Source organism: Callospermophilus lateralis, chromosome 2 (genome assembly GCF_048772815.1).
Source record: "Callospermophilus lateralis isolate mCalLat2 chromosome 2, mCalLat2.hap1, whole genome shotgun sequence".
Taxonomy (NCBI): domain Eukaryota; kingdom Metazoa; phylum Chordata; class Mammalia; order Rodentia; family Sciuridae; genus Callospermophilus; species Callospermophilus lateralis.
The window spans coordinates 35,426,649-35,453,817 of NC_135306.1; the positions used below are offsets into that span (position 1 = coordinate 35,426,649).

The window sequence follows — 27,169 nt, forward strand, 5'->3', positions numbered from 1 at the left end:
CTATAACATTAGATTGCACTCAAAGACAGCTGTGAATGGCTGTCTCTAGGGGAAAAATCCAGGAAAAATCCAGACATTGAGCATCTAAAATATTTTAAAATGATGCAACATCAGAAATCTTGATAATTTCATGCTATTTATGTTTCTACCAGGTTGTTTTTTAGTTAAGAAGAAAACTGTGCTATATTTAACTCATTTTTACAGCAGAACCACATTTCTATGTTAAGAACTTTAAAGTAGTGAAAATTGTCAATTCTCTGTGGATTAGTTTGCTCTGTTTCTTAATTATTTATTCCCTATCAGTATCTTTAATCAATGTCTTAAGTAAAGAGTATTCATGTAGACAAAAAAAAAAATTGCATTGAAACCATACATAAGTACAATATTTACATTGATGACAAAATTACAGGTCTGGAAATGCTATCTTATTTTAATATACTAATAAGATAAACAATGAAACAAAAGATATTATTCTTAAATTCATGTTGTATTTCTTACCAATGAAATTAAATCCTCCATTGTTTGCCTGTTGTTTCTGTAATGTACAGAAAGTTCAGTTACGCAATCATCATCAAGGTGAATAAACTACAAAAAAGAATTTTGTAAATTTGATTAACAAAAAATTACAAATTATTTGTTTTCAAACTTAAAAATCAGCATAATTGTTTTATAAGACCAAACACCAACATGCTAAAAACAATATGAATTTGTCAAACTTTGGGGTCAACAACACCGCCCAGCATTCACATTCCTTAAAAAAAATCAACATTCCTGAGGCAGTGAGGGAAGGGGAAAGTGCTGGGGAGCGATACTGGCTAAATTATACTGTTACACTATGTACATGTATGAATATGAAACAACAAATCCCATCATTATTATGACTAGAATGAACCAATTTTTTAAAATGTAGAAAAGAAAGATTATCAACATTCCTTAAGTCTGGTTTTTTGGTTTGATTTTGGTTTTGGTTTGGTTTTGCAGTGTTGAGGATCAAACCCAGGAACTCATTCAAGCTAGAAAAGTGTTCTACCTCTGAGCTACATTCCCAGCCCAACATTCCTCATAATTTTTTAAGATATAATCAATTAACAATAAGCATTTCAAGATGATAAATTTCTTTCCCAGCTCTTCTTATCCCACTTGTCAATTGACCAATTGTTAAAATGTCTTTGTGCAGCAAAGAGACTCGTACCCCTTCCCAACTGTAAGAGCTACACTAACATTTTTATCAAAGAGCAGCCATCAAGTCAGTGGTACAACAGTGTGTTTAAAAAGTGGCTCAGACCTCTAGCATATTGTACCTCAGGTTATGTTTCAATCAACACAATCCAAGGAGTCCCCTTGATGATGCCATAGATGCTATACAGTTAACCACTGTGCTGAATATACAGAAAACTATAATTTTTAAAGAAATGAATCAGAGTTTCTACCTAAATTTCATTTTACTTAGGGATGGAAATTGTCAAAGTATTAAGATCCCTGCATCATGGGACTGCACCAAAAATGGACCCAAAAATGAACTGAATCAGATCACTGAGAACAAAAAGGTAGGACCTAGAAAGGAATTCAAATGATCACATTTGAAGAGAAGCCTAAGGAAAGTAATTTTAAAGTTTACCTTCCCAAAGTAAGACATTCTCTTCATGTTAGCCCCAGGAAGCAATGTTTTACTTCCTGCTTCAAGTCCTCTTATGCAAGAAACTCAGAATCATTCAGATGGTTAGCTTTTTCCTGTTGCCTGAGATCCGTCTCCCTTTGACTACCCACCATGAGTTGGTATAGCCTGAGAGCTAACAGATTTTCTTTTGCTGTTGTTGGGTTTTTTATTTGGTACCAGGGATTGAATTCAGGGGCACTGTACCATTAAGCCACAAACCAGCCCTTTTTTATATTTTATTTAGAGACAGGGTCTTGCTCAGTTGCTTAGTGTCTCACTAAATTGCTGAGGCTAGCTTTGAACTAGCGATACTCCTGCCTCAGCCTCCAAAACCACTGGGATTACAGGAGTGCACCACCCCACCCAGCCCAGGTTTTGTGATTTAACAAACTTTGATTTTAATTGTGATATCACTTTATAATTATGTGACCATGATTACACCTCTAAGTCTCAGTTTCATCATCTGTAAAAGGAAGATGGTACAGAATTTGCAATATATGTAACATATGGGGAGTACCCAGTACAATATTTAAGCACACTAGGCCCTTACAAGATGATTAACTGTTTTTACTGATAGTTTATTTCCTCTTTGTTAGAAGATCCTTTCATAAATTTGAATATTGCTATTATAGGCAAACTTTCCTCTCCAAGTCTTTGTGTGTGTGTGTGTGTGTGTGTGTGTGTGTGTGTATGTGTTGCTGGGATTGAACCCAGGGCCTTGTGCATGAGAAGCAAGGACTCTACCAACTGAGCTATATCCCCAGTCATCCAAGTTTTTTATTTTCCAGTTTCTTCAACCACTGTTTAAATGATTAACTTCCCTTATCATTTTTTTAATTATTTATTTACTCTTATGTGGTGCTGAGGATCAAACCCAGGTCCTCACACATGCTAGCCCAGAGCTCTACTGCTGAGCCACAACCCAGCCCCAACTTCACTTATCATTCTGCCACTTTTTTTTTTAATATTTATTTTTTTAGTTTTAGGTGGACACAATATCTTTATTTTATTTTTATGTGGTGCTGAAAATTGAACCCAGTGCCTCAAGCATGCTAGGCGAGCGAACTACCACTTGAGCCACATCCCCAGCCCGCTGCCACTTTTTTTTAGACCACAAATGCCAGGTTGTCATCAATCTTCAAAATGAGGTATTCAATGGGCAGGAGTTGTGGCTCAGTAGTAGAGCGGCTTTCCTCACATGTGAGGCACTGGGTTCGATTCTCAGCACCTCATATAAATAAATGAATAAAATAAAGGTCCATCAACAACTAAAAAATATTAAAACAAAACAATGAGGTATTCAAAACCAAACAAAAAAGAGATTTGGTCAGCACAAGGCAGAACAATAGCATGACTTTCCCTTTTTAAGGACATACTTGTAACAATAGGTTCAAGAGAAAAATCATCATGCCATCATAAAAAGAGAAAAACAATAAAGACAATGACTTTGCTGTGGTCTGAATGTTTGTGTCCCCCTAAAATTCATGTTGAAACCAATGTGACAATATTAGGAAGTGGGGCTTATAAAAGAGGCCTGAGAGAGATCCCTCACTCCACCATGGAGGAATACAGTGCAAGGGAACCAACTATAAATGAGAATGCAGACCATCACCAGACACTAAATGAGCTAGTACCTTGATCTTGAAATGAGAAGATTCCAGAAATGTGAGAAATAAATTTCATCCCTAATGCATGGTATTTTGTTACAGCAACCTGAACAGACGAAGACAAACTAGTACTGTTGGCTGGTTTAAGCACAACCTCATGTGTTACAGTCAAAATGAAGACTACAAAGGTTTAAAATAGTGGTACTATGCAAGTCCAAAATGCTAAGAATAAGTTTTCATTGTGTTGCTTTGGGCAACTCCCAAAACTGTAGATTTTCCCTTTTGAATGATCTCAACCTCAGAAGCCCAAACAGTTTAAAACCCAGTTTAGTATCTTCTTATCCCTGTCATCATTGTGGAAGTAAGACTTTAGGGATTCTCTCCATGATCTTAAGTTACTCCCTTAAAAAAAAAATCCTCTCTCCTCCACAGCCTCCTACTCTATACTTTTACTACAAGGTTTGTATAGCAAGGGTAAGAAGAAGGTGCTATCTTTTCTGCTGGGCTCCTGAACTGGAAAAATAAAAAGGGTGGTAGAAAAGACAACAAGGGTCCGAAAACCATGGCTTATCAAGATGGGCTTTCCAAAGGGGCTCTACACTTTGTTTTATGTGCTCTGAATTCTCAGTCACATATATTCGAATTAGGTTAAAAACAAAAATGCATATAAAAATCTAATCAATTATTTTGGATTATCCGTGCCTACTACATTTCCTGTTCACTAGTGTAGAAAATGGAACTGAATATAACTTCTATTTGATACAATACTTGGGTACTAGATCTGTGCATAGAAATAGAAAGAGGAAATCATGTACAGAGTTATTAGAGCATGTATACCTTAAATATCCAAGTAAATATGAAATACTTTTTATAACTTATTCTTGACAAAACAACACTGAAAGAAAAAAAAATAAATATTTCAAAAAGCAACAACAATCCCATATAGCTCTTCTGTATATAAGTCATTTGATCCTGCAACAGCTCTGAAAAGCAGACAAAAATAGAGAAGTGGTACTACATGTAAAAGTACTCTATAAGTGGCAAAACAGGACCCAAACATTCATAGGAGATTGACATCAAAATACCAACATTAGAGGTGATAAAATGAAGACTACTGATATCACTCAAGACCACATTTTTTCATTTCTAGCCCAAGGCTTTTTCTATCATACCACAATGCCACTTCTCTATGACTCTTCTCTAGTAAAGACCAGGTGTGCATGTCTTGTCACAAAGGATGCAGGTGCAGAGGATACAGGCCCCAAACTTAAACCAGATGACCTATCAGATTGATTCTGTGCCACAACCCTTCTGTCTGGATTCAAATCTTAGTTCTGTGCTTATTAGTTGTCTGAGTGTAGGCAAGTTATTTAATGATTCTGTGTCTCAGTTGCTCCATTTGAAAAATAGAGGTAAAAATAATACTTCAGAAGGCTAGTGTTAATGTGAGGATTAAATGAGTTATAAAAAATTTTTTTTAAAAAGTCTCTAGCACAATGCCTGACTCTTAAAGGTATTATTCTAAGAATTTTATCTATATTATAGGGTTGTATAATTATTCTACTAATTATAGTGGCCCTTATTATAATAGAAAACTATTATAAGTACTTAACAAATATTGGCAATTATTAAATTAAGATGTAAGGAAAACCATGTACTCTGACAACACCCAAAACTTTATATATTTTACTTTTTACAAATTCTTTCCCAGTATTGAGGATTGAACCCAAGGGTGTTCTACCACTGAGCTACATCCCCAGCCCTGGTTATTTTTTTATTTTGAGACAAGATCTCACTAAGTTTCTGATGCTGGCCTCTAGCTTGTGATCCTCTGGCCTCAGCCTCCCAAAGAGCTTGAATTATAGGTGTGCACCACCATGCCAAGCTATGTATTTTATTTTATACCAAATAAAAAACTTTTTGGTTTTTGAAATAGACTTTCTTCATTTTGGTATCTTTTCTGTGTATCCTATTCTGTCAGGATCATGGCTGAGAAGACATGCAAAGCCCTCCACACGTGGAGAAACAATGACCCCCAATGGTTGAACACAGGCATTTGTACCGCCCACTCTCTACCTTACAAGGAACTCATCAGTTTCGCTGGCTCTTTTCCTGCATAGTCCTTAGGCTCTTAGTGTTGATGATTAGTAGGATTAAGTTGTGTTTGCTTGATTGCTATTAAAGATATCATGGAGAGCCAGGAAGAATATGAAGAAAAGAAATTCTAGGAGTTGAGAGCCAAAAGAGAATCAAGAAGGATTTTAGTGCAGATGATGGTGATAATTGTGGGGAAAAGACTGAGAAGGGGCTTGAACCAAGTAAAGTCTATTTTTCCAAGACCAGTTGGCTACTGGGATTGATGTAATTATTCTAGAAAGCAAACATGTCTGAAACCACTTTTAAACAATTCTGTTGATCTATGTGCATGTCCTGCTCCACTACAGAACTTTTGGTGGAACATCAGAATATCCCCAACTATCTGAAAAGACTTCCAAAATACTTATCCCTTTTTGTATAATATATGTATCCGAGGCTGTATTTTCTTCATTTGTTTCAATCAAAAAACATATCATGGGCTGGAAAAAAACATATCATGGTAGCGCAGTGGTAGAGCACTTACCTAGCACATGTGAGGCACTGGGTTGGATCCTCAGTACCACATAAAAAGAAAGATACTATGTCCATCTACAACTAAAAAATAATTTTAAAAATCTAGTAGTTTAAAATAATATCAATTTACAATTCTTGAGACTAGCAATTTGGGATGGGTTTAACTGGGCAGTTCTCACGCTGGTTTTACGTGGCTTCACTCATGTGGCTTCAGTCATCTGGTAATTTTAGCAAGGGTGATTGGTCTAAGCCTCATTCAAAAGACCAGCTATTTGCTGGGCCACATGAGAGACAAGCTCTCTACCACTGAGTTACAACTCCAGCCCAAGCTACTAGATTTTAAAGTGTTGTTGTTATTGTTGTTTTATGTAGTAATAGTTAACAAATAAAACAAAGTATCCACACTCTTTCATACCAAGATTAAGATGCCATTTGTTTAAAAATAGATTTTATAGGAATAATATTTAAATAATTGTTTAAACATGAATAGCACTTTATGCTTTTTGAATTCTCCTGCTTATATATTAGACTGTTTTTCAAAGTGATCTGTAGACCCCTAAGGGTCTCCAAAGTCAAAACTATTTTTATAATAATACTATCTTTTCATTTTTCAAAGTCCTGACATTTGCACTGATGGTACAAGAGCAAAGGAATGATGAATAACAATGCTGGTGCCTTAGTAAAAATCAGTGTGGTGGCACCAAACTGTACTAAGATATTGTATTTTTTGTTGTGTACTCACAGTTCAGGAAAAAAAAAAAAAAAAAGCTAGAATCTTTCTTTTTTTTTAATGGCTTTCAACTTTTTGTTGTTGTTGTTCTTTTTGGCTATATATGACAATAGAATATATTTTGATATAATTTACAAGCAAGGAATACATCTTATTCTGGTTAGGATCCCATTCTTACGGATGTACATGAAGGTGGGATTCCCTGTGTTGTTTTCATATATGTACATGGGGAAATTATGTCAGATTCATTCCACTGCCTTTCCTTTTCCTACCTCCCTGCCCTTCCCTCCATTCGCCATTGTCTAAGCTAGTGAACTCTTATTCCACTTACTACCACCCCCTTATTGTGGGTTAGCTTCCATGTATCACAGAAAATATTTAACCTTTAGCTTTTGGGGACTGGCTTATTTTACTTAGCATGATTGTCTCCAGATCCATCCATTTGCCTACATTGCTGGTAGGACTGCAAATTGGTGCAACCACTCTGGAACACAGTATGGAGATTCCTCAGAAAATTTGGAATGAAATCACCATTTGACCCATATATCCCACGCCTCGGTATATTCCCAAAGGATTTAAAACCAGCATACCACAGTAACAGCCAGTTTCAATTAAGTACTTGACAAGGATTGGAATTGTAGCTCAGTGGTCGAGCACTTACCTAGTATGTGTGAGGCCCAAGGTTCAATCACCACCACCCCCAAAAAAGTAAAAACAATTAAGTCCTATTAATTTTATTAAGTTTCAACCTCAAGTACATGTTTTTATTATTTGTGTGATAAAACACAAAGTATGCATGATGTGATTCTGAACACAAAAGTGTGATGGCTGTCTGGAGGAAAAGCACCTGTGTGGCTGTTACTAGCTCAATTAGTCTTTTTTTTTTTTCATAGAACACTATTTTTATTTGAAAAAACACTGAAAAACTATTGTTATTAATTTATACTTGGATATTTAGCAGACATTTTATCAAATTTAAAATAAATTTGTTACCGCAAGGAAATTAACTGACAGTATCTATTGACAATGATATAATTTGGATTTTTTTTTTTAAATTACAATTTTGGAAAACTTGTATCTGCCACTATGAACTTGACAGCTTTCCAATACTTAAAGATTTTTCTGATGAGATTAATAGTGATTTTAAGGAATGTGATTTTTAAAAAATATTGTACAGTGAAATGTATCAATATCGGGAAGATCTGCCCAGCTCAGTGAACAAGAATTTCCCAAATGACCAATATATGGGGAAGAGTCAAAGGACCAATGAGTGGATTTTGTGGGATAGAGTATAAAGAATTCATTAATAATATTTCAGATTGCACATGTAACTAATCTTTAAAAATCCAAGGTGGGCACAGTGGTATACACCTGTAACCCCAGCAGCTTGAGAGGCCAAGACAGGAAGATCATGAGTTCAAAGCCAGCCCCCAGCAACTTAGCAAGGCACAAAGCAACTCAGCAATATCCTGTCTCTAAATAAAATACAAAAAAAGGGTTGGGGATGTGACTCAGTGGTTGAGTGTCCCTGGGTTCAATTCCAGGGAGGGAGGGAAGGAAGGGAGGGAGGGAGGGAGGAAGGGAGGAAGGGAGGAAGGGAGGAAGGGAGGAAGGGAGGGAGGGAGGGAGGGAGGGAGGGAGGAACCACCCACCACTTGTTAAGTTTTAATGGAGTATCAAGAATATCTGAAAGGGCTATTAAAATATTTCTTCTTTTCCTACTATGTCTGCATGAGGCTACATTTTCTTCATGTATTCTTTCATCAAAATAACATATTCAGACTGAATACAGAAAGAGTCAATTATACAGGTATCTTCTATTAAACCAGACTTTGTTGTTGGTGATACAAGAAATTAAACCCACTGAGCCTCATCCCCACCCATTTTTGTTGTTGTTGTTTGTTTGTTTCCTTTGAAATAGGGTCTCATTAAGTTATCAAGGCTGGCTTTGGTTTTGAACTTGCAGTCCTCCTACCTTGGCCTCTGAAACTGCTGGGATTACAGGTGCACATCACTGCACTTGCTTAAATCAAACGTTTTTAAAAACTGCAAAGATGTAAAACATGCCACTCTTGCTAAAAAAAAAGAATGTTTTTAGGGGCCAGGGAGCACTGGGGATTTAACCCAGGGGTGCTTTACCACTGAGCTACATACATACCAAGCCCTTTTTATTTTGAGACAGGGTCTTATTAAGTTGCTAAGGGCCTCACTAAATTGCTGAGACTGGTCTTAACTTGCAATCTTCTTTTCTTTATAAAAATATTTGTGACATGACCAGATGCAGTGGCACATACTTATAATCCCAGTGAATCAGAACACTGAGGCATGAGTATCACAAGTGTGAGATTCACCTCAGCAACTCAGCAAGACCCTAAATGACTTAATGAGACCCTGTCTGGAAAAAAAAAAAAAATGTGGCTCAGTGGAGAGGAACCACTGGATTCAATCTCCAGTACACAAAAAAACCTACATTATTATATGTATGTGATAGGTTTATTACTGTTACTTTTAAATGAATAAATAAATATTAAGTTGTAAAAGAATCCTCAAACAAAAAAGTTTGAAAGTCATTGTAACCTCATAACTACTTGGGGAAGTAGAACTGATTTAACCTACTTTTTACAGATGAATAAATAGGTTTAGAAAATTAAGTAACTTGCCCAGTACTCCCAGAGCATTAATCCTGACTACACATGAGAAACACTGGGAAGCTTTTAAAAATACTCATTAAGTGTTCTTGGGTGCAGAGTGGGTATTGTTTTATTTTAAGGTCCCAAGTGATTCTCATATTCGGCCCAGGTTAAGGAACTATTCAATGTACTAGAGATTATCAAGCAAACATATTATCAGGTATAAGTTTCCTAAATAACAATATCATGAGTAAACCTATAAAATGCATTTGCATTTGTATTTAGATTACATCACTGTAGATCCTGAATTCACACAAAGATCAAGTGTTTTTTAAAAATTCCATTGGATTTCATTTTACTTACAGGATTCTTGCTTTGCCACTCAACAGGACAGTTGTAATCTTGCATGATCCAGGGATGGTTTAACAGATTTTTCATAGAAATCCGTTTCTTTGGGTCCACCTAGTGGTCATTAAGAAGCAGCTAGAGATTAATATTTCAAATAGAGAACATAGAACACCTTTCCTCTTGAGAACTCAAAATGTACCAGAACAGATGTAAACTTTATTATCACAAAAATGTTGTCAAAGACCTTAAAATAGCCTTGGAATAAATTCTTTTAAAAAGGCAATAGGGGCAAGAAAACTATAGCAACCAACACAGGCTTAGAAGAAAAATGCTTAACAAACATGAACTTCATTGGTATGGACATTATTCATGAAGTTCAGTCAATCTATTGTATGATGTAATAGTCTTTGTTGGAAAACCTATTCATGGAAAATATTCACCAATTTAATATTCAAGCAGTCACAATGCAGGGCATTCATATTGAATAAGCAATCTCTACCTCCGATGAGCTTCCATTCACATAGAACAAGTTGAAAAGCACACCTTTCTTTCCCATTTGTAATTTTCAAATGTGAGGAGAGAAAAATTAATCAACAAAGATTAAGTTTTTGGAGTCCAGAAGAAAGGATGAGGCATTTTCAATCTCATTATGGAGATTTGGTGGTCTGGCCCTACTTAATCAAGGTGGGTGAGCCTGAGGTAAATTTTGAATAAAAGAGGTGGAAATGGCTTAATAGATGGAAAAAGTGGAAGATATTCCTGAATACATAATGAATAAAATATTGCACTAGTAAGATACTCATGTTTTCAAATGGTTTCATAGCAATTTCATTTTATCCTTCTAATACTGCATAGCAGTGAGGCAGGCTCAAAACTCCTATTTTACAGATTAAAACCAGTTTAGGTTTTGATGAGTAGGGTGGATACCTAGACTTCAGTACTCCTATCTTTCACTCTTGGAGATTCATTTTACTAAATCAGTGGTTCTCAAAGTATGGTCCCAAGACCACCAACACCAGCATCATCTGAGAGTTTGTTTGAAATGCAAATTCTCAGCCTGGCCCTAGATCTGTTGAATCAGACACTCTAAGAATAGGGCCAAGTAAGCTATGTATTAAAAGCCCATTGAAGCCAGGCACAGAGGCACACACCTGTAATCCCAGTGCCTTAGGAGGTTGAGGCAGGAGGATCACAAGTTCAAAGCCAGCCTCAGCAGCGCAAGGCACTGAACAACTTAGTGAGTCCCTGTCTCTAAATAAAATACAAAATAGGTCTGGGGATGTGGCTCAGTGGCCGAGTACCCCTGAGTTCAGTCCCCAATACCCAAATAAATAAATAAATAAAAGCCCATCAGGCAATTCTGACACACACTAAAATTTGAGAACCACTGAACTAGATCACAGGACTCCCTCAATTGTACACCAGCTTGTTCCAGCATTCGCTCAGTGTGTTCTGTATATCTAAAATACGAGGGTGGAAATAAGACAATGGAAGCAAGTGAAACAAGAGCTGATTAAAAAAAAAAAAAAACTCAAGAAAAAGTAAGAAAAACCATATCAGATCAAAAAAATGGGGGTGGAGGTGTTATATCATTAAGAAAGGATCCAGCTAGGGGTATAGCTCAATGGTAGAACACTGATTTAGCATGTGAGAGGCCCTGATTCAATCTCCCATAAAAAAGAACAGAAAGGAAGGAAAGGGGGCAGGACTAGTGGAGGACATCTGCAAAGTTGATTTGATAGATGGAATCCTCTTAAAGCTAATAGATAATGATAAATGTGATAGTAAAATAGATACCTTAAAGTTAAATCAAACAATTATGATAGACTTTTATTATTTTTAACAAAGTTTACCTGCAGCATTTGTTGAAGAAGCAGAATGCTACTGGGAGAGAGCCACTTAGGAACATCATATTTCCCTCTCTACAAAAAGCAAAGAAGACATTTATTTTCAATTAGCCTTAACCCAAATTTCAAAAGCAATGATATACTATAGGTTTAGCTTCAAATTTGAAGACTTTACCCAACTAGGAGATTCAGTAAAATTATTAATATTAAGAAATCCATTTTCTTGCCTTAAAGAAGGAAATCCAGCAAATTAAATATCATCATCACCTCTAAATTATTCAAATGAAAGAAAAGGACTGGAACACAGAGAATGTAATTGTAGAAAATGCAAATGTTATAGGGCTTGAGAATTCATAGTATGAGTACATAGACAACAAGTAAACCATTGTACCCAATTTGATTGCTGAAGCAAACTGGAGTTTATAATCTCAATTATCAGTTGAAAGTAATGAAGCCATAGAAAATAAATTTGAGTGATGGGAATAAGTTTAATAATAGAGTGCTTACCTAACATCTAGGTTCAATCCAGGAAAGAAAGGAAAGGGGAAGAAAAAAGAAAATAGCAAAAAAAGCAAAGCAAAGTGTATTTTGTAGCAGGACAGAGACTGTGATTAAAAATAAGTCATATATCTTTCACAAGGAAGAATTTATACTCATGGGGACAAACTGATAAAAGCTACTTTCTAAAGCAAGTACCTTTTCTGGGAAATGAAAAAGACTCAGGAGACAAATATTTACAACCCAGTGTACTCAGAAATTATGATCACAATATCATCAATTCAAGAGAAGACCAGGGATTGCTAAACACACATGTTAGAATCCTTCTTTCCCTATTCAGAGGAAATAACACAATAATTTCTCACAGAAGAGATCAAACTGTTTAGTGATGTACCAGGTGCAGTGGCACATGTCTGTAATCCTAGCCACTCAGGAGGCTGGGCAGGATGATCTCAAGTTCAAGGTCAGCCTTGGCAACTTAGCAAGATCCTGTCTCAAAATAAAAAGGGTTGGGAGTATGGCTTAGTGGTAGAGCAACCCTAGGTTCAATTCCTGGTATGGCACCAAAAGAGAAAAAAAAAAAAAAAAGTTTAGTGATGTGAGGATAACAAGATAATTATTTGAGAAAAATTAAGGTTGAACTGTCATTGACAGTACATCATTAATTTCATACAGATTAAGTGAAAATACAAAACCATTTGAAAAGATCTCATAAATAAGAAAGATGTCACCACCACCACCACCACCAAATATTTTCTTCCCACATTTCTCCTGTCAGTTAATGGACTGTGCTCTACTAGTTTATCAAGCCAAAAACTTTGGAATCATTGTTACCCTTTCTCTCACACCCCACACTCAATATCTACTGGCTCTATTCAAAATGCATCCAGAATTACTTACCCTTTACCACCAACCTCAATCAAGTCATCTGGCACATTGCAATAGTCCCCTAACTGGTCTTCCAGATTCCACTAGTGTTCCCCAAAGTCTAGACTCCACTTACCACCACCAGTGTTCTTTGAACACATTGGGTTAAGTCATGTCACGTCACTATTTAAAACTCTCTAATGGATCCCCAACTTGCTCAGAACAAAATCCAAATTCCTTATACTGACTCCAAGGTCACTCTCCTTGCTACTTTTCAAACCTACCTCCTTTCTCCCCCTTAACCACCAAACTACAGTCTGAAGAGAAAACGGTCTTGTCTTCTGGCCTTTGTACCCACTGTTCCCTCTGCCTGTAACACTTTGGCTAGGTATTAGCAGAGCCTGTGTGTTAATCTTCAGGTCTCCACTTGAATGCCAGTGATGTCAGTGAGATCTCCCCTTGAGCCCCATAGACATCCTCTATCTCCCTTTCACATCTAATGTTCTTTACTATACTTATTACCACATGTCATATTAAATTCTATTTATTTTCTGCCTCACTACATTCAAATATAAGCTCCTTAATCATAGCAATTTTTGTCTACTTTGTCCATTTTGTTCACTTAGAATAGTATCTGGCCCTTGCATGGGCTCGATTTTGTTAAATAAATGGAGGAATGAGGTAAAAAGCATACATTACAAAAGAAAATGGACAAAGAGGGGCTGGGATTGTGGCTCAGCGGTAGAATACTTGCCTCACACATGTGAGGAACTGGGTTCGATCCTCAGCACCACATAAAAATAAATAAGCAAAATAAAGGTATTGTGACCATCTACAACTGGAAAAATATTTTTTAAAAAAGAAAATGGACAAAGAATAGTCACAGTTAAAATCCCCCCAAAAATACTTTTAAATTGTGAATAAACAAAAAATATGTTCAATTAATCTAACAATAAATATCAATTTAAGTAAAAATATGATCTACTTACTGTCTATCAAACTATCAAACGGACAAACTTTATTTCTTTCTTTGACACAGAGTCTTGCTATGTTGCCCAGGCTGGTCTCAAATCCCTGAGCTCAAATGACCCTCCTGTTTCAGCCTCCCAGGTAGCTGAGACTGTAAGCATACACCACTATATCCAGCTTTCAAGCTGACAAACTGTTAAAAAAAAAAAAAAAATGTCCAGCGTTCATAAGAGTTTAGGAACAAGAATGATTATATATTCAACTAGAAAGTATGAACTTTTCTGAAAAGTAATTTGGAAATACGTATTAAAAGCATTAAAAAGGGGGGGAAAGCATTTAAAATTACATATCCTTGAGCCAGCAACTTCACTTCTAGCAATTTATCATAAGCAAATAATCTGGCATACAAAAACTTATGAATAGAAGGAGACCCTCATTGTTATACAAAATTACATATAAGAGGTTGTGAGGGGAATGGGGAAAATAAACAAGGAGAGAAATGAATTACAGTAGATGGGGTAGAGAGAGAAGATGGGAGGGGAGGGGAGGGGGATAGTAGAGGATAGGAAAGGTAGCAGAATACAACAGTTACTAATATGGCATTATGTAAAAATGTGGATGTGTAACTGATGTGATTCTGCAATCTGTATTTGGGGTAAAAATGGGAGTCCATAACCCACTTGAATCTAATGTATGAAATATGATATGTCAAGAGCTTTGTAATGTTTTGACCAATAAAAAAAAAAAAAAAACTTATGAATGGGGCTGGGGTTGTCACTCAGCAGTAGACCACTCGTCTAGTATGTGTGAGGCCCTGGGTTCGATCCTCTACACCACATAAAAATAATTAAAGGTATTGTGTCCAACTACAACTAAAAAATAAATGTTTAAAATTAAAAAAATTTTTTAAAAACTTATGAATAGTAACATGAATTGTTTATGATGCAATTAAGAACTAAGAACTATATATGGCAAACTCCAAAAGTCTCCAAAACTAATAAAACAAATTCCTAGTCCAGAGAAACAAGGACAAGAGTAAAAATCAAAAACAAAAAAAGTAAACAATATCCACATTATGTTCAACCATAAAAATGGGATCCTAATTAGAATAAATGATAATCCATGGATGTATATGTCCAAGTACATTCTACTATCATGAATATCTAAAAATTAAAAAAAGTAAAGGACACTAAATAGGAGAAACAACTGATTAACATCAGCATTTGGTTTCTGTGTTCTCATGAACTATCTAGGACATAATTCTTGAAAAAATCAGTCCAACTGAGGAGAGAAACAGATGTTATGGGTCAGAGTCCTAAGACCACACAGGAGGTTGGATTTCCATATCAAAGAAGCAATCTGAGTCCCAAAGAAGCACAAGCAACAAACTTACACAGAAAAGACGCCAATGTCAAAGCAACTCTGATGAGAGTAAACAAACTAACCTAAAAAATATATTTTAGAAAGGGCAACTACTTTCGTTTTACAGATGACGTTTGAATATTAAAAATTTCATCCCCCCTCTATCTAAAGCACTCAATATGATGCAGAGGGCCCACTCTTACCAGGGAGCCTTAACTCTTGCCAGAGTCAGAAACTAAAGATTTCTGAACTACAGTGAGGAAGTTCCTAATTCTTTTCTTACTATTGCCACTCCTATATGGCCAGCTGAACTCCAATGTGAAGACCCAGTACTATCTGTTCCACACATATCCCTAGAAAAAAGGGATTTTTAGTCAGGCACAGTGGTGCATGTCTGTAATCTCATTAGCTCAGGAGACTGAGGCATGAGGATCACAAGTTCAAAGCCAGCCTCAGCAACTTAATGAGGACCTAAGCAATTTAGCAAGACCCTAAGTAACTTAGTGAGACTGTCTCCAAAATAAATAAATAAATAAAGTAACTCTATTCTTCCCTAGCCCTCTCCCATTGTGAATTAACATTCGCATATCAGAAAAAACATTCAGCCTTTGGTTTTTCTGATTGGCTTATTTTGCTTACCATATTCTCTCAAAATGCATAAATGCATGCTAATGTCATGTATAACTAAATAAAACAAATTTTAAAAATTAAAAATAATAAAATAAAAAGGGTTGGGGTATAGCTCAGTGGTTAAGTGCCCCTGAATTCAATCCCTAGTTCCAAAAATCAAGAAGGGATTTTTAGATGCTTGGGCCAACTCTCTGGGACTTAGCGTTAAGTTACACTTGTTCTATTACTAGCCCTGGCCTAGGTGGCTCCCCTCTTATAGCTGACCTTTTCCTTATTCCTGAAAGCAAGGCTTCTTATGATCTCAACCCTGGGAACTTGACTTTTCTCATTCTTGGCAGACTGCCCATTTGCCTGGTCTCAAATATTTCAGCTTGTTCTTACCAAGGTCCCACATAGAATAGAGACCAGCCTGGAACAAGGACCCTCCTCCCTTCTTATCAAATGCTCATGGCCTACCTGAGTTTCTGATTGCAGCCTGCTCCTAGTGTGTCCTCCCTCATGCTTCACTCACTGGTCAAGACCTCCATGTATTCCAGGTGGTCTTCCCTCACAGTGACCACTGACAGTGTTATTTGCTGCTTACTCTCTGGATACCATCTGTGCTGAGCTGAACAATATCCCACTCCCCCCCTGTGCAAGAATGAATTTCTTGTTTTAAGCCACCACACTGTAGTACTTTGTTATAACAACCCTAGGAAACTGATTCACCATCTATAAGGGTTTGGCTTTACATTACTTCTCTCCCACCAGCATTACCCACCACAGGGATAAACCTGGATCCAGGTTCCAGCTCTTTCTCATCTGCTCCAAATAGCAGGCCCATAATCCAAACCACCAAATTAAAAGAAATATTATGCCTTAAAGTTCAGAAACTAGGGACTGGGGTTGTAGCTCAGTGGTAGATCACTTGCCTTGCATGTGTGAGGTACTGGGTTTGAATCTCAGCACCGCATAAAATAAATAAATAAAGATATTGTGTCCATCTACAACATACATACATACATACATACATAAATATTTTTTAAAGTTCAGAAACTACCATGCAAAACAAAAGTACTATTAACTAAAAGTAGAAGTACTCCACAGAACCCGATGTATTTTTACATCAAAGTAAAAAGTATTACTTTTTAGTATCAAAAAAGTATTGAATGAAGAAAGATCCACTAGACTTATTTCAAGTTCCTTTTTTTTTTTTTTTGCCTTTTAGCATCCCATTTTGAATTCTTGAAGTATCATTTTAAGAGATTCCCTATGCTTCTCTAGCACATGCTAGCAAGTATGTGTGTGTGTGTGTGTGTGTGTGTGTGTGTGTGTGTGTGTGTGTTAGTTACCAGGGATTGAACCCAGGAACGCTTAGCCACTGAGCCACATTCCCAACCCTTTTATTTTTTGAGACAGGTTAAGTTGTTTAGGGCCTTGCTAAGTTGCTAAGGCTGGCCTCAAACTTATGATCCTCCTGTCTCAGCCTCCTAAATCACTGGGATTACAGGTGTGCACCACCACGCCCACCTCCAAACTAGCAATTCTACCCAGAAAGAAGCAGGAAGGACAAGTGAAAAAATGTGGAGTTTAGTGCATCAGACACAGATTAGAGTCATGCATTATGTGTGAATCCCAGTTCTGCCACCTTCTGGCTCCATGAACTTGTACAAGTTATTTAATTTCTTTGACCCTGGTTTCTAAAAGAATAGGCTCCAAAGACAAATTGCCTATGTTCAAATTCAAACTCTACCACTTACTTGCAATGTGACCTTGGAGGAGCAATTTAACCTTGCTATACCTCAGTTCCCTCATCTATAAAAAGTATAATTATAGTATATATTGCATATAATTGTTTGAATTGTTGTTAGGCTTCAATGATTTGATATATATATAAAGCACTTAGCACAGTGCTAGGTATACAGTAAGAACTCAGAAAGTCAGTTTCTTCTATTATTGTTGTTGCAACCACTAATACTATATAATACTAACAGTTGCTATCTGTAAAGCAATGCCACTTATAGCATTAAAAAGGAATAAAAAGAGTATGTGTATGAAAGCACCCAGTACAATATACCTTGCACATAAGAAACCATAAATGTTTAATGAATCCAAAATAAATAGGAGAGGGAGATAGGGATACTCAAAAGAGTAGTAGTATTCTAAAGATGGGCATGTTGGTCATGTATGCCAAAGACGAAAGAGTCAGTATAGTAAAAAAGGCTAAGGCCATTCTGAGGAATGCTATATGCTGCCCAATGGGCTCTACCTCACTGCAACTGTTTCAGAATCTCAGGATTGCCTGGTAAGAAACATGTATCAACCAGTCAAGCTCTGGTCACATCACCTCCTGAAATGCACCCACGCACTTACCCTGTTTGGACAGAATACCATGCACAAGCAAGTCATGAGGCCTGTGACTCATCACCATCCTCTGACATTCTCAGCTTTACTCTCTGCACTGGATTATCATCAAAAAGTGAGTCCAGAACTAGGATCTGCTGCCAGACTTCACCCAACCTCTTATCTCTACACAGCACTTCAAAATGCACAAAACACATATATTTTATCTTGTGGAGTAGGCAAGAATTATTAACCACATTATACAAATCAGGAAACTAAGTCTCAGCAAGGGAGATTAATCACTTGTTCAATGTTACAAGTCATTGGTTCTCATTTGTCCCACAAGACACATCTGGCAGTATCTGGAGACATTTGATTGTCACAATTTGGGGGCTACTACTGGCATTGAGTCAGTAAAGGTCATAGATACTGTTGAACATTGTACACTGCACAGCACGGTCCCCCCACACACACACAAAAAAAAATACCTGGTACAAAAAGTTAGTCAAAAGTGCCAAGATTGAGAAACATTTATTAAGCAAAAAATAGCCAAGTAGGACCAGAAGAGATACTTCTTCTATCCTATTGTGCTTGAAGGTCTAAGAAAGACTATAAGTAAAAAGAGAAAGGCTACTTATTTAAATATTAAAATACATATCCAAAGACCAAACAGAAAAAACCTTAGGGAACAATTCTGCTGGGGAAGAGCATCTCAACAAAATGCCCAGTATCAACCAAGGCTGTGCCCCTTAACCCTTGTTTCTGAACAGTCTTTGGAGGATTTTTGTTTCTTTATTTAAAGGATGATTACCTTGCAAATGAGAGCAAGGGCAACAGCGGGTAAAAGCCAAGTGGAAGGGGGTAAAAAAGATCTGTGGGCTAAGCAAGATAATCCTGGGAATTCTAGCAGGCTTAAAACTGTTCACTTTTCACATAGTTCTAAGAAAGGCAGGCGATCTCTCCAACACATAACCATAGTACTGCAATCAACTCTATAACTGTAAAAATATAATCTTATAAAGAGACGGCTTGCCTATTTTTTTTTGCCCATTTTCTTTAAAATTATAAATTATAATTGTTAAGAAGCAATTTGGAGCTGGGTATCCAGCTCAGTAGTAGAGTATTTGCCTGGCACTGGTGAGTCCCTGAGTTCGATCCACAATCACACACACACACACACACACACACGCACACACACACGCACACGTACAGCAGCAGCAGCAGCAATTTTACTTTACAGCCATTTAACTTACATTTACTAAATTATTTATACTATTCTAATATTTCTGTACCAGAACTGGAGTACATCATGCTTGTCTTTGAATGCAGTGATAGCAAATGAATATAGGTGACATTAATAATATTAATACTCAATCTGTTAGTGATCATTCCAGAATTTGCAGTTGAGCATTTTGGTTAAAATAGTGAACAAATGCAAAAGATAAATGAAGCCTGCCTCTTAAACAAGAGTTACATACAGTGTGTCAAATATTGCTAGTTTTTTTCAATAAAGGCAAGAACGGAGGGAAATGTTATTCCCAAGTGAGGAATTTTAGAACATTCTAGGCAAAGATACATACTGCATGCAAGTGATACGACACCTTAATTAGATTCAACCAGCAGACTGTATTACACTGCGACTCGGAACAATAGTTCTGAGCCAAGATTACAATAAATTTCAAAATCTATAATGTGTGAAATTAAATTCCACAATAATGCATAAAAGTCCTAATTTGAATCAATTTTCAACTTGCAAATACATGAAAAACTAAAAAATGAAATTCAGAGCAGGAGAAACAAAGAATGTACAGTATTAGTAAATAATATTAATTAGGAAGGCCAAATCTCTACTGAACAAGTGTTAGACATTCTCTACCACATTCATTCCACTGCAAAAGATATTGGATTTGCCAAAAATATCAAAACTTGGATCTAGCATCTACTATTAGGACATTACTATTGTAACGTTTCACATTATTTGAAGGTAAGCACTCACCCCCAAAGGATTAATTCAGAATCCATTAGTGCATTCAAATAAATAAATACACTGGGGAACAATATATTAATAATTAATAGCATTAATTCCACAGCTGCCATGTAAATATGAACTTGCAGTAACAACAAGTGAAGACAAATAAACAGCATAACAGTTAAAGTTTGGATATGGAAAAATACAGCAAACCTTAAGCTTAAGTCAGTAAATTAGGAATATCATGAATATAATTCAATTTCAGTAGAATCACTTATTTTTTTCTGGGGATAAGACTACAAAATCTTGATAAGGTATATTGGAGACAGACTAAAAACTAACACCCAAACACTTAGGGGTTCCTGTTCTATTCAGTTCTTGGGCTTTGTTTCTGTTTTTCCCTGCAGTTTTAATGCTTTTATTTTAAACACAAATAAAATGCATGCTGAACTATATATTCAATTTTTTTACTGTGTAGTCTAGCATTGTGATTGGTGACTCTGATGGCCTGCTAGGTTGCTATGTCCACATATTTTTTTAATACCTTTATTTCACTTATTTATTTTTTATGTGGTGCTGAGGATCGAACCCAGGGCCTTGCGCATGTGAGGCAACCATGTGCAAAGGGACATAAAAATAAACAAGATACCCACTTCAGAAAGCTCTACCATTGAGCCACAACCCCAGCCCCTGTTACTCTTTGAGTGAGAGAGGACAGAGAGAGAGAGAGAGAATTTTTTAATATTTATTTTTTAGTTATCAGCGGACACAACATCTTTGTTTGTACGTGGTGCTGAGAATCGAACCCGGGCCGCACGCATGCCAGGTGAGCACGCTACCACTTGAGCCACATCCCCAGCCCCACCTGTTACTCTTAAGCAAAAACATTATAAGCAATCTCAGCACAGGAAGATTCCAGTTCCTTGATACTATGGACCAGGAACTTCTAGAAGCCACTGGACAGCACATGCTTTATTTCCTTTTTTTTCCCCCCCATAATCACTGTTAAGCATCAAGATCCAACCCTTGAATCTCTCCATACCCTGTCGTCCATATGTCTGGGTTTCCACCAGTTATGTTTACTTTTGACTTACCATCCTAAATGGTGCCAGCTGGACTTCTTGACCCTTTTTTTTGAGAGTAGGAGATGGATGCTACTACCTCCATGGGAAGCACCAAGGAAAGATTTATTCAGTATTTTAAATCAACAACTTAGATCAGAAATATTTAAGAAATATACTAGTAGCACAATGCTCACAGAGAAAGTTGTCACCACACGACAGGAAAATCAAGTTCAAAATTTTAACATAAGAGAATGCTGAGAATGCTAGGCTGAAACAAACAAGAAAAACAGAATGTGAATAAATAGAAGTCAAAGAAATTAGAGCTACTCGGGGCTAGAATGGACCCTGGAAACATGGACCCTGATTACTGCAATACTTTAACACTACTGATACAAAAAAAAAAAAAACCAGGACCAGTAAGTATTCTACTGGGTGACATTCTAAAGAGAGTAGAAAAGCTGGTACATAATAATACTAATGTGAATTAGGAGAACTAACTTATAGGTAAATCTGAAAAGATGGGATGACTGGGAGCACTCCCAAGTTCATGGGCACAAAAAGAAGCTTGGGTTTGGAGGCACTTCTCTAGGCTTCTGATTCTCATGAAACTAGAAACTAGAATTGAGAAACAATACTGGGCACTGAGCTTGACTAGAGCTGAAAAGAATGAAGTTGAGCTTCAACAGATGGTTTGAAATCCCAGCTCTGCTACTTACTAGCTCTACGACCCTGAGTAAATTACTATAGATGGGGAACAATAATAGAAAATGCCTCACTTAGAGCACAGCCTGGCAAATAACAATAGCTCATGAATATTAAGCATTACTTTTGTTACAATGGAATAAGAATATGCATGCCAGCAAACAATTTATTATTTCCTGAGCAACCATGTGCAAAGGGACATAAAGATAAACAAGATACCCACTTCAGAAAGCTCTATCCCTTTGGAGGAAAAAAAGCGGGTGAGGAATAGAAAACACAACAAAGAAATATAATAAAAAGACTGGTGCAGATGCTCTAGGCAGAAGAGATTTCAGCACATCTCAAAAAAGCATAGAATTCTACTTTTTTAAATTTTTTTTATTTATATATGACAGAAGAATGCATTACAATTCTTATTACTCATACAGTGCAAATTTTTCATATCTCTCCTTGTATACAAAGTATATTCACACCAATTCATGTCTTTATACATGTACTTTGGGTAATAATGTCCATCACATTCCACCATCATTTCTAACCCCATGCCCCCTCCCTTCCCCTCTGACCTATCTAGAATTTGTCTATTCCACCCATGCTCCCCCCTCGCTACCCCACTATGAATCATCCTTCTTATATCAAGAGAAAACATCCGGCATTTGTTTTGGGGGGATTGGCTAACTTCACTTAGCATTAACTTCTCTAAAATCCAACCATTTACCTGCAAATACCATGATTTTATTCTTTTTTATTGCTGAGTAATATTCCATTGTGTATATATGCCACATATTTTTTATCCATTCATCTACTGAAGGGCATCTAGGTTGGTTCCACAGTTTAGCTATTGTGAATTGTGCAGCTATAAACATTGATATGACTGTGTCCCTGCAGTACGCTGTTTTTAAGTCCTTTGGATATAGACCGAGGAGAGGGATAGCTGGGTCAAATGGTGGTTCCATTCCCAATTTTCCAAGAAATCTCCATAATGCTTTCCATATTAGCTGCACCAATTTGCAGTCCCATTGAATTCTATTTCTGTACACCTATAGACAAAGTCTCAGACCTGACCTGCAGAAGTCACCTCTCCTACTCTCCCCATTAGCTTTTTGGGTTCAAACTCACTAAAATTTTTATCATTCTACTTTTTAAAATTCAACACTAGCAAACCAACTTCAACAACATATTAAAAGGAGTGTACACTATGACCAAGTGGCATTGTTCCTGGAATACAAGGATGGTTCAGAATGCTAAAATCAATGTAATGCACTACATGAACAAAACAAAGAAAAAAACCATACAATCACCTAAACTGACACATGAAAAAGTATTGGCGAAATTCAACATGTTTTCATGATAAACACACTAGAAAAACTAGGAATAGAAGAAAACTTCCTCAACATATTACAAATCCATAGCTAATATTGTGCTCAGTATGAAATGATCAAATGCTTTTCCTCTAAGATCAGAAATATAAAACAAGGATGCTCACATTCTCTTCTATTCAACATAGTAAGGGAAGTCCTAGCCAGAGTAACTAGACAAACAAGAAGAAAAACATTTACATGCTTCAAAATCTAAAAGTCTTTGGCATAGAATGAAGTCTCCCTTCTATCCCTCTCCTCTAATTTTCCTCCACAAAGGAAATAGCAATTATCATCATCTACCACCTTCTGTCATATGTCAGCAAATAAGAGGAATATACCCTCTTTTTTTTTTCCAGTACTTGGGATCAAATCAGGGCCTCAACCAAGCTGGGGCAAGCACTCTGAAACTGAGCTTCATCACAATCCCTTTTTAAATTTTACTTTGAGAAAGAATCTCATTGAGACTGGTCTTGAACTTGAAATCCTCCTGTCAGAGCTTCCCAAATAGCTGGGATAACAGGCATGTACCACCATACCCAGCTACTTTACCTTTTACAAAACTGATGGTACATTACACATACTGCTCTACTCTTTGCTTTTTCACTTATGTATCTTAGACACCATTTCATTATCAATATCTAAAGAGGTCCCTCATTCATTTTTTAATACCTTTTATTTATTTATTTTTATGTGGTGCTGAGGCTCAAACCCAGCACTTCACATGTGGTAGGCAAGCACTCTACTACTGAGCTACAACCCCAGCCCCCCTCATTCATTTTTATATCTGTAGAATATACCATTATAGATACACCATAATATAACAATAATTGTCTAAAAGAAAAAGAAAGTACTAATAAGACCCATAGATTCAAATGGCATTAACAAATAAAAAGATCAAGTAATAAACAGCAAACAGCACTGTATTACTATGCCATGAGAATACAAAACCTTGGAGGGGGTTTGAACCTCATACAATGCCAAAACAAAAACAAAACAAAAAAAAAAAACCCACCCAAGGCCAGGTCTCGAAATCTGGCTCATTCATTCACCATTATGAACACTAAAGATATGTTATCAAACCATCCATTTTTAACATGTAATAGACTTTATTCAATGAAATTGTGGATCTACTACCTTTCTAAACATTCCATTTAAAAAGTACACCAGGGGGCTGGGGACGTGGCTCAAGCGGTAGTGCGCTCGCCTGGCATGCATGCGGCCGGGTTCAATCCTCAGCACCACATACAAACAAAGATGTTGTGTCCGCCGAAAACTAAAAAATAAATATTGAAAATTCTCTCTCTTTCTCTCTCTCTCTCTCTTTAAAAAAAAAAAAAAAAAGTAAACCAGGGAAAACAATTATAGCAGAAAAAACAGAAAAAACCTGGGGAGAAAACAGAATAAGTTAATTCTACCAGATATTTAATAAACAATATTTAAAAGGTACAGTAACTGAAACAATTAGATATAAGAAGGAAGAGACAAAAAGATAAATGCAATGAAATATAAAACCCAAAAGGATCGGGGAAACAGCTCAGTAATACAGCACATTCTCAGCATGTGCGAGACCCCATATTCAATCCCTACAGCCATCCTACCACCACCACCACACACACACAAAAAAAAAAAAAAAAAAAAGCAAAGACAAAGAATTGTACAGCCTTGCACAGTGACCCACACCTGTAATCTAAGCAGCTTAGGAGGTTGAGACAGGAGGATTGTGAGTTCAAAGCCAGCCTCAGCAATTTAGTGAAGGCCTAAGCAACTCAGCAAGACCCAGTATCCAAATACTGGGTGGAATCACAGACATGCCCCACTGTGCCCAGCTTAGTTATTTCTTTATAAATAATGTTTTTAAGAACTGGGGATGTAGCTCAGTGGTACAGAGCTTGTCTAGCACAAACAAGGCCCTGGATACCCAACACCATCAAAAAAAAAAAGAAGAAGAAGAAGAAGAAGAAAGATCTATACATGCTGCCATAGGTAAAGCAATCTATAAAGAAAAAGCATTCAGCCAGGCATGGTGGAGTGCACCTGTAATTCCAGAGGCTTAGGAGGCTGAGGCAGGAGGATCAGAAGTTCAAGGTTAGCTTCAGCAATCTAATGAGGTCCTAAGCAATTTAATTAGAATCTATCTCAAAATAAAAAATGAAAAGGGCTGGGGATGTGATTAAGCATTCTTGGGTTCAAGTCCCAATACCAAATAAGTAAATAAATAAATAAAACAAAGTATTCAAGTGGGCTGGGGATGTAGTTCAATGGTAGAGCACTTACTTGCCTAGCATGTGTAAAGCCCTGAGTTCAATTCCCCAGCACTGCAAATAAATAAATAAATGTTTCAATTTTTAAAGGAGGAGGGGGCAGAGTCCACAAAATGTGTGGATTATGTAAACCCCCAAAAAATGTATACATAATTGTATAAATACAGACAATATATGAAATCTTTTTCTTTTATTTGAGGTACTGAGGTGTGAACCCTCACTAGTCACTCTAAAACCTACAGTAAGATACTCCTAAGGAAAATGGAAATAGCACATTCTTCCTTGAATGAAACAGTGACACATGACAGAACACAGTAGTGCCACCTTTCACTACTCTTTGTATTGTAAAGTACTTTGCTTCATATAAATATAGTTAAATGGATTTACAGATTATACTATGTGGTTTAAATAAACTAAATCCTCACAAAATAGCAAGTGGTTAAAGAAGATTCCTGCAGAGAAACCAAAGATTAAAGTCTTAAAAAGATAAGACTATGAATACAAGCACAAGCAAACAACTATCACAGCACTGACACCTTTACTCTTAGTAGAGTCCATCATCCAGAGCAGGAGGTTAAAAAAAGATCTAATTAGACAAGAAAGTTTGTGTACAAAACTTGAAATTAGCAAGACTATCTGAAATAAGGATTTTTACATACATTATTAATAAGGAGCTTCAAATCATACATACCAGAATCTAGAATATGAAAACAAACTATAACTTTTTTTTTTTTTGGACTGGTGATGTAACCCCGAGGCACTTAACACTGAGCCACATCCCCAGCCCTTTTTATTTTTTATTTTGAAACAGGGTCTTACTAAGGTGCTAAGGCTGGCCTTGAACTTGCAATCTTCCTGTCTCAGCCTCTTAGGTCACTGGGATTTCTTTAATTTTTTAGCTTAAAAAATGTTTAAAGTCAAGAAACTACACCAAAGCAAATTCCAGATGAACAAATATTTAAATATAAAAAAAATGAAACCATAAAAACACTAAAATAAACTGGGTACAGTGGCGCACACCTGTAATCCCAGCAACTCAGGAGACTAAAGCAAGAAGATTCAAAGCAAGTTCAAAGTCAGCTTGAGTGACTTAGTAAGATCTTGCCTCAGTGTTTTTTAAAAGGGTGGGGAGGAAGTGATAAGGATGTACCTTAGAGGTAGAATGCTCCTGGGTTCAATCCCCAATACCATTAAAAAAAAAAGAAGAAGAAGAAAAAGAAAACATGTAAACTTTAAAAAGTAACCTAAGCCAGAACTTGACAATAGAAGATTGGTAAACTATATAGCAGCACAATTCACAATACTTGACAATAGAAGATTGGTAAACTATATAGCAGTACAATTCACAATAGCTAAACTGTGGAACCAACCTAGATGCCCTTCAGTTGATGAATGGATTAAAAAAATATGGCATATATACACAATGGAATATTACTCAGCAATAAAAGAGAATAAAATCATGGCATTTGCAGGAAAAGTGATGGGGAATCGAACTCACAGCTTTACACATGGATTAAGGTGGAGAAAATAATTCTAAGTGAAGTTAGCCAATCTCAAAAAAACAAATGCCGAATGTTTTCTCTGATATAAGGTGATTGACTCATCGTAGGGTAAGTAGGGGGAGCATGGGAGGAATAAATGCACTCTAGATAGGGTAGAGGGGTGGGAAGGGAAGAGAGGGGGGAGGGGGTTAGCAATGATGGTAGAATGTGATGAATATCAATATCCAAAGTAC

At 36.6% G+C, this 27,169-nt stretch overlaps 1 protein-coding gene across 8 annotated transcripts in view; it reads right to left on the reverse strand.

The window, feature by feature from the left end:
* Positions 1–27,169, reverse strand: part of Melk (maternal embryonic leucine zipper kinase) — an 81,020-nt gene that overhangs the window by 25,835 nt on the left and 28,016 nt on the right. For 7 of the 8 annotated variants that reach the window (XM_076843283.2, XM_076843280.2, XM_076843278.2 and 4 more), the window contains 3 exons: positions 11,436–11,504; positions 9,598–9,696; positions 499–585 (listed from right to left, as the gene is read on the reverse strand). In XM_076843283.2, the coding sequence (XP_076699398.2) occupies positions 499–585; positions 9,598–9,696; positions 11,436–11,504 (255 nt within the window). The remainder of the gene's footprint in view (positions 1–498; positions 586–9,597; positions 9,697–11,435; positions 11,505–27,169) is intronic. The other variant, XM_076843282.2, reaches the window with a different exon arrangement.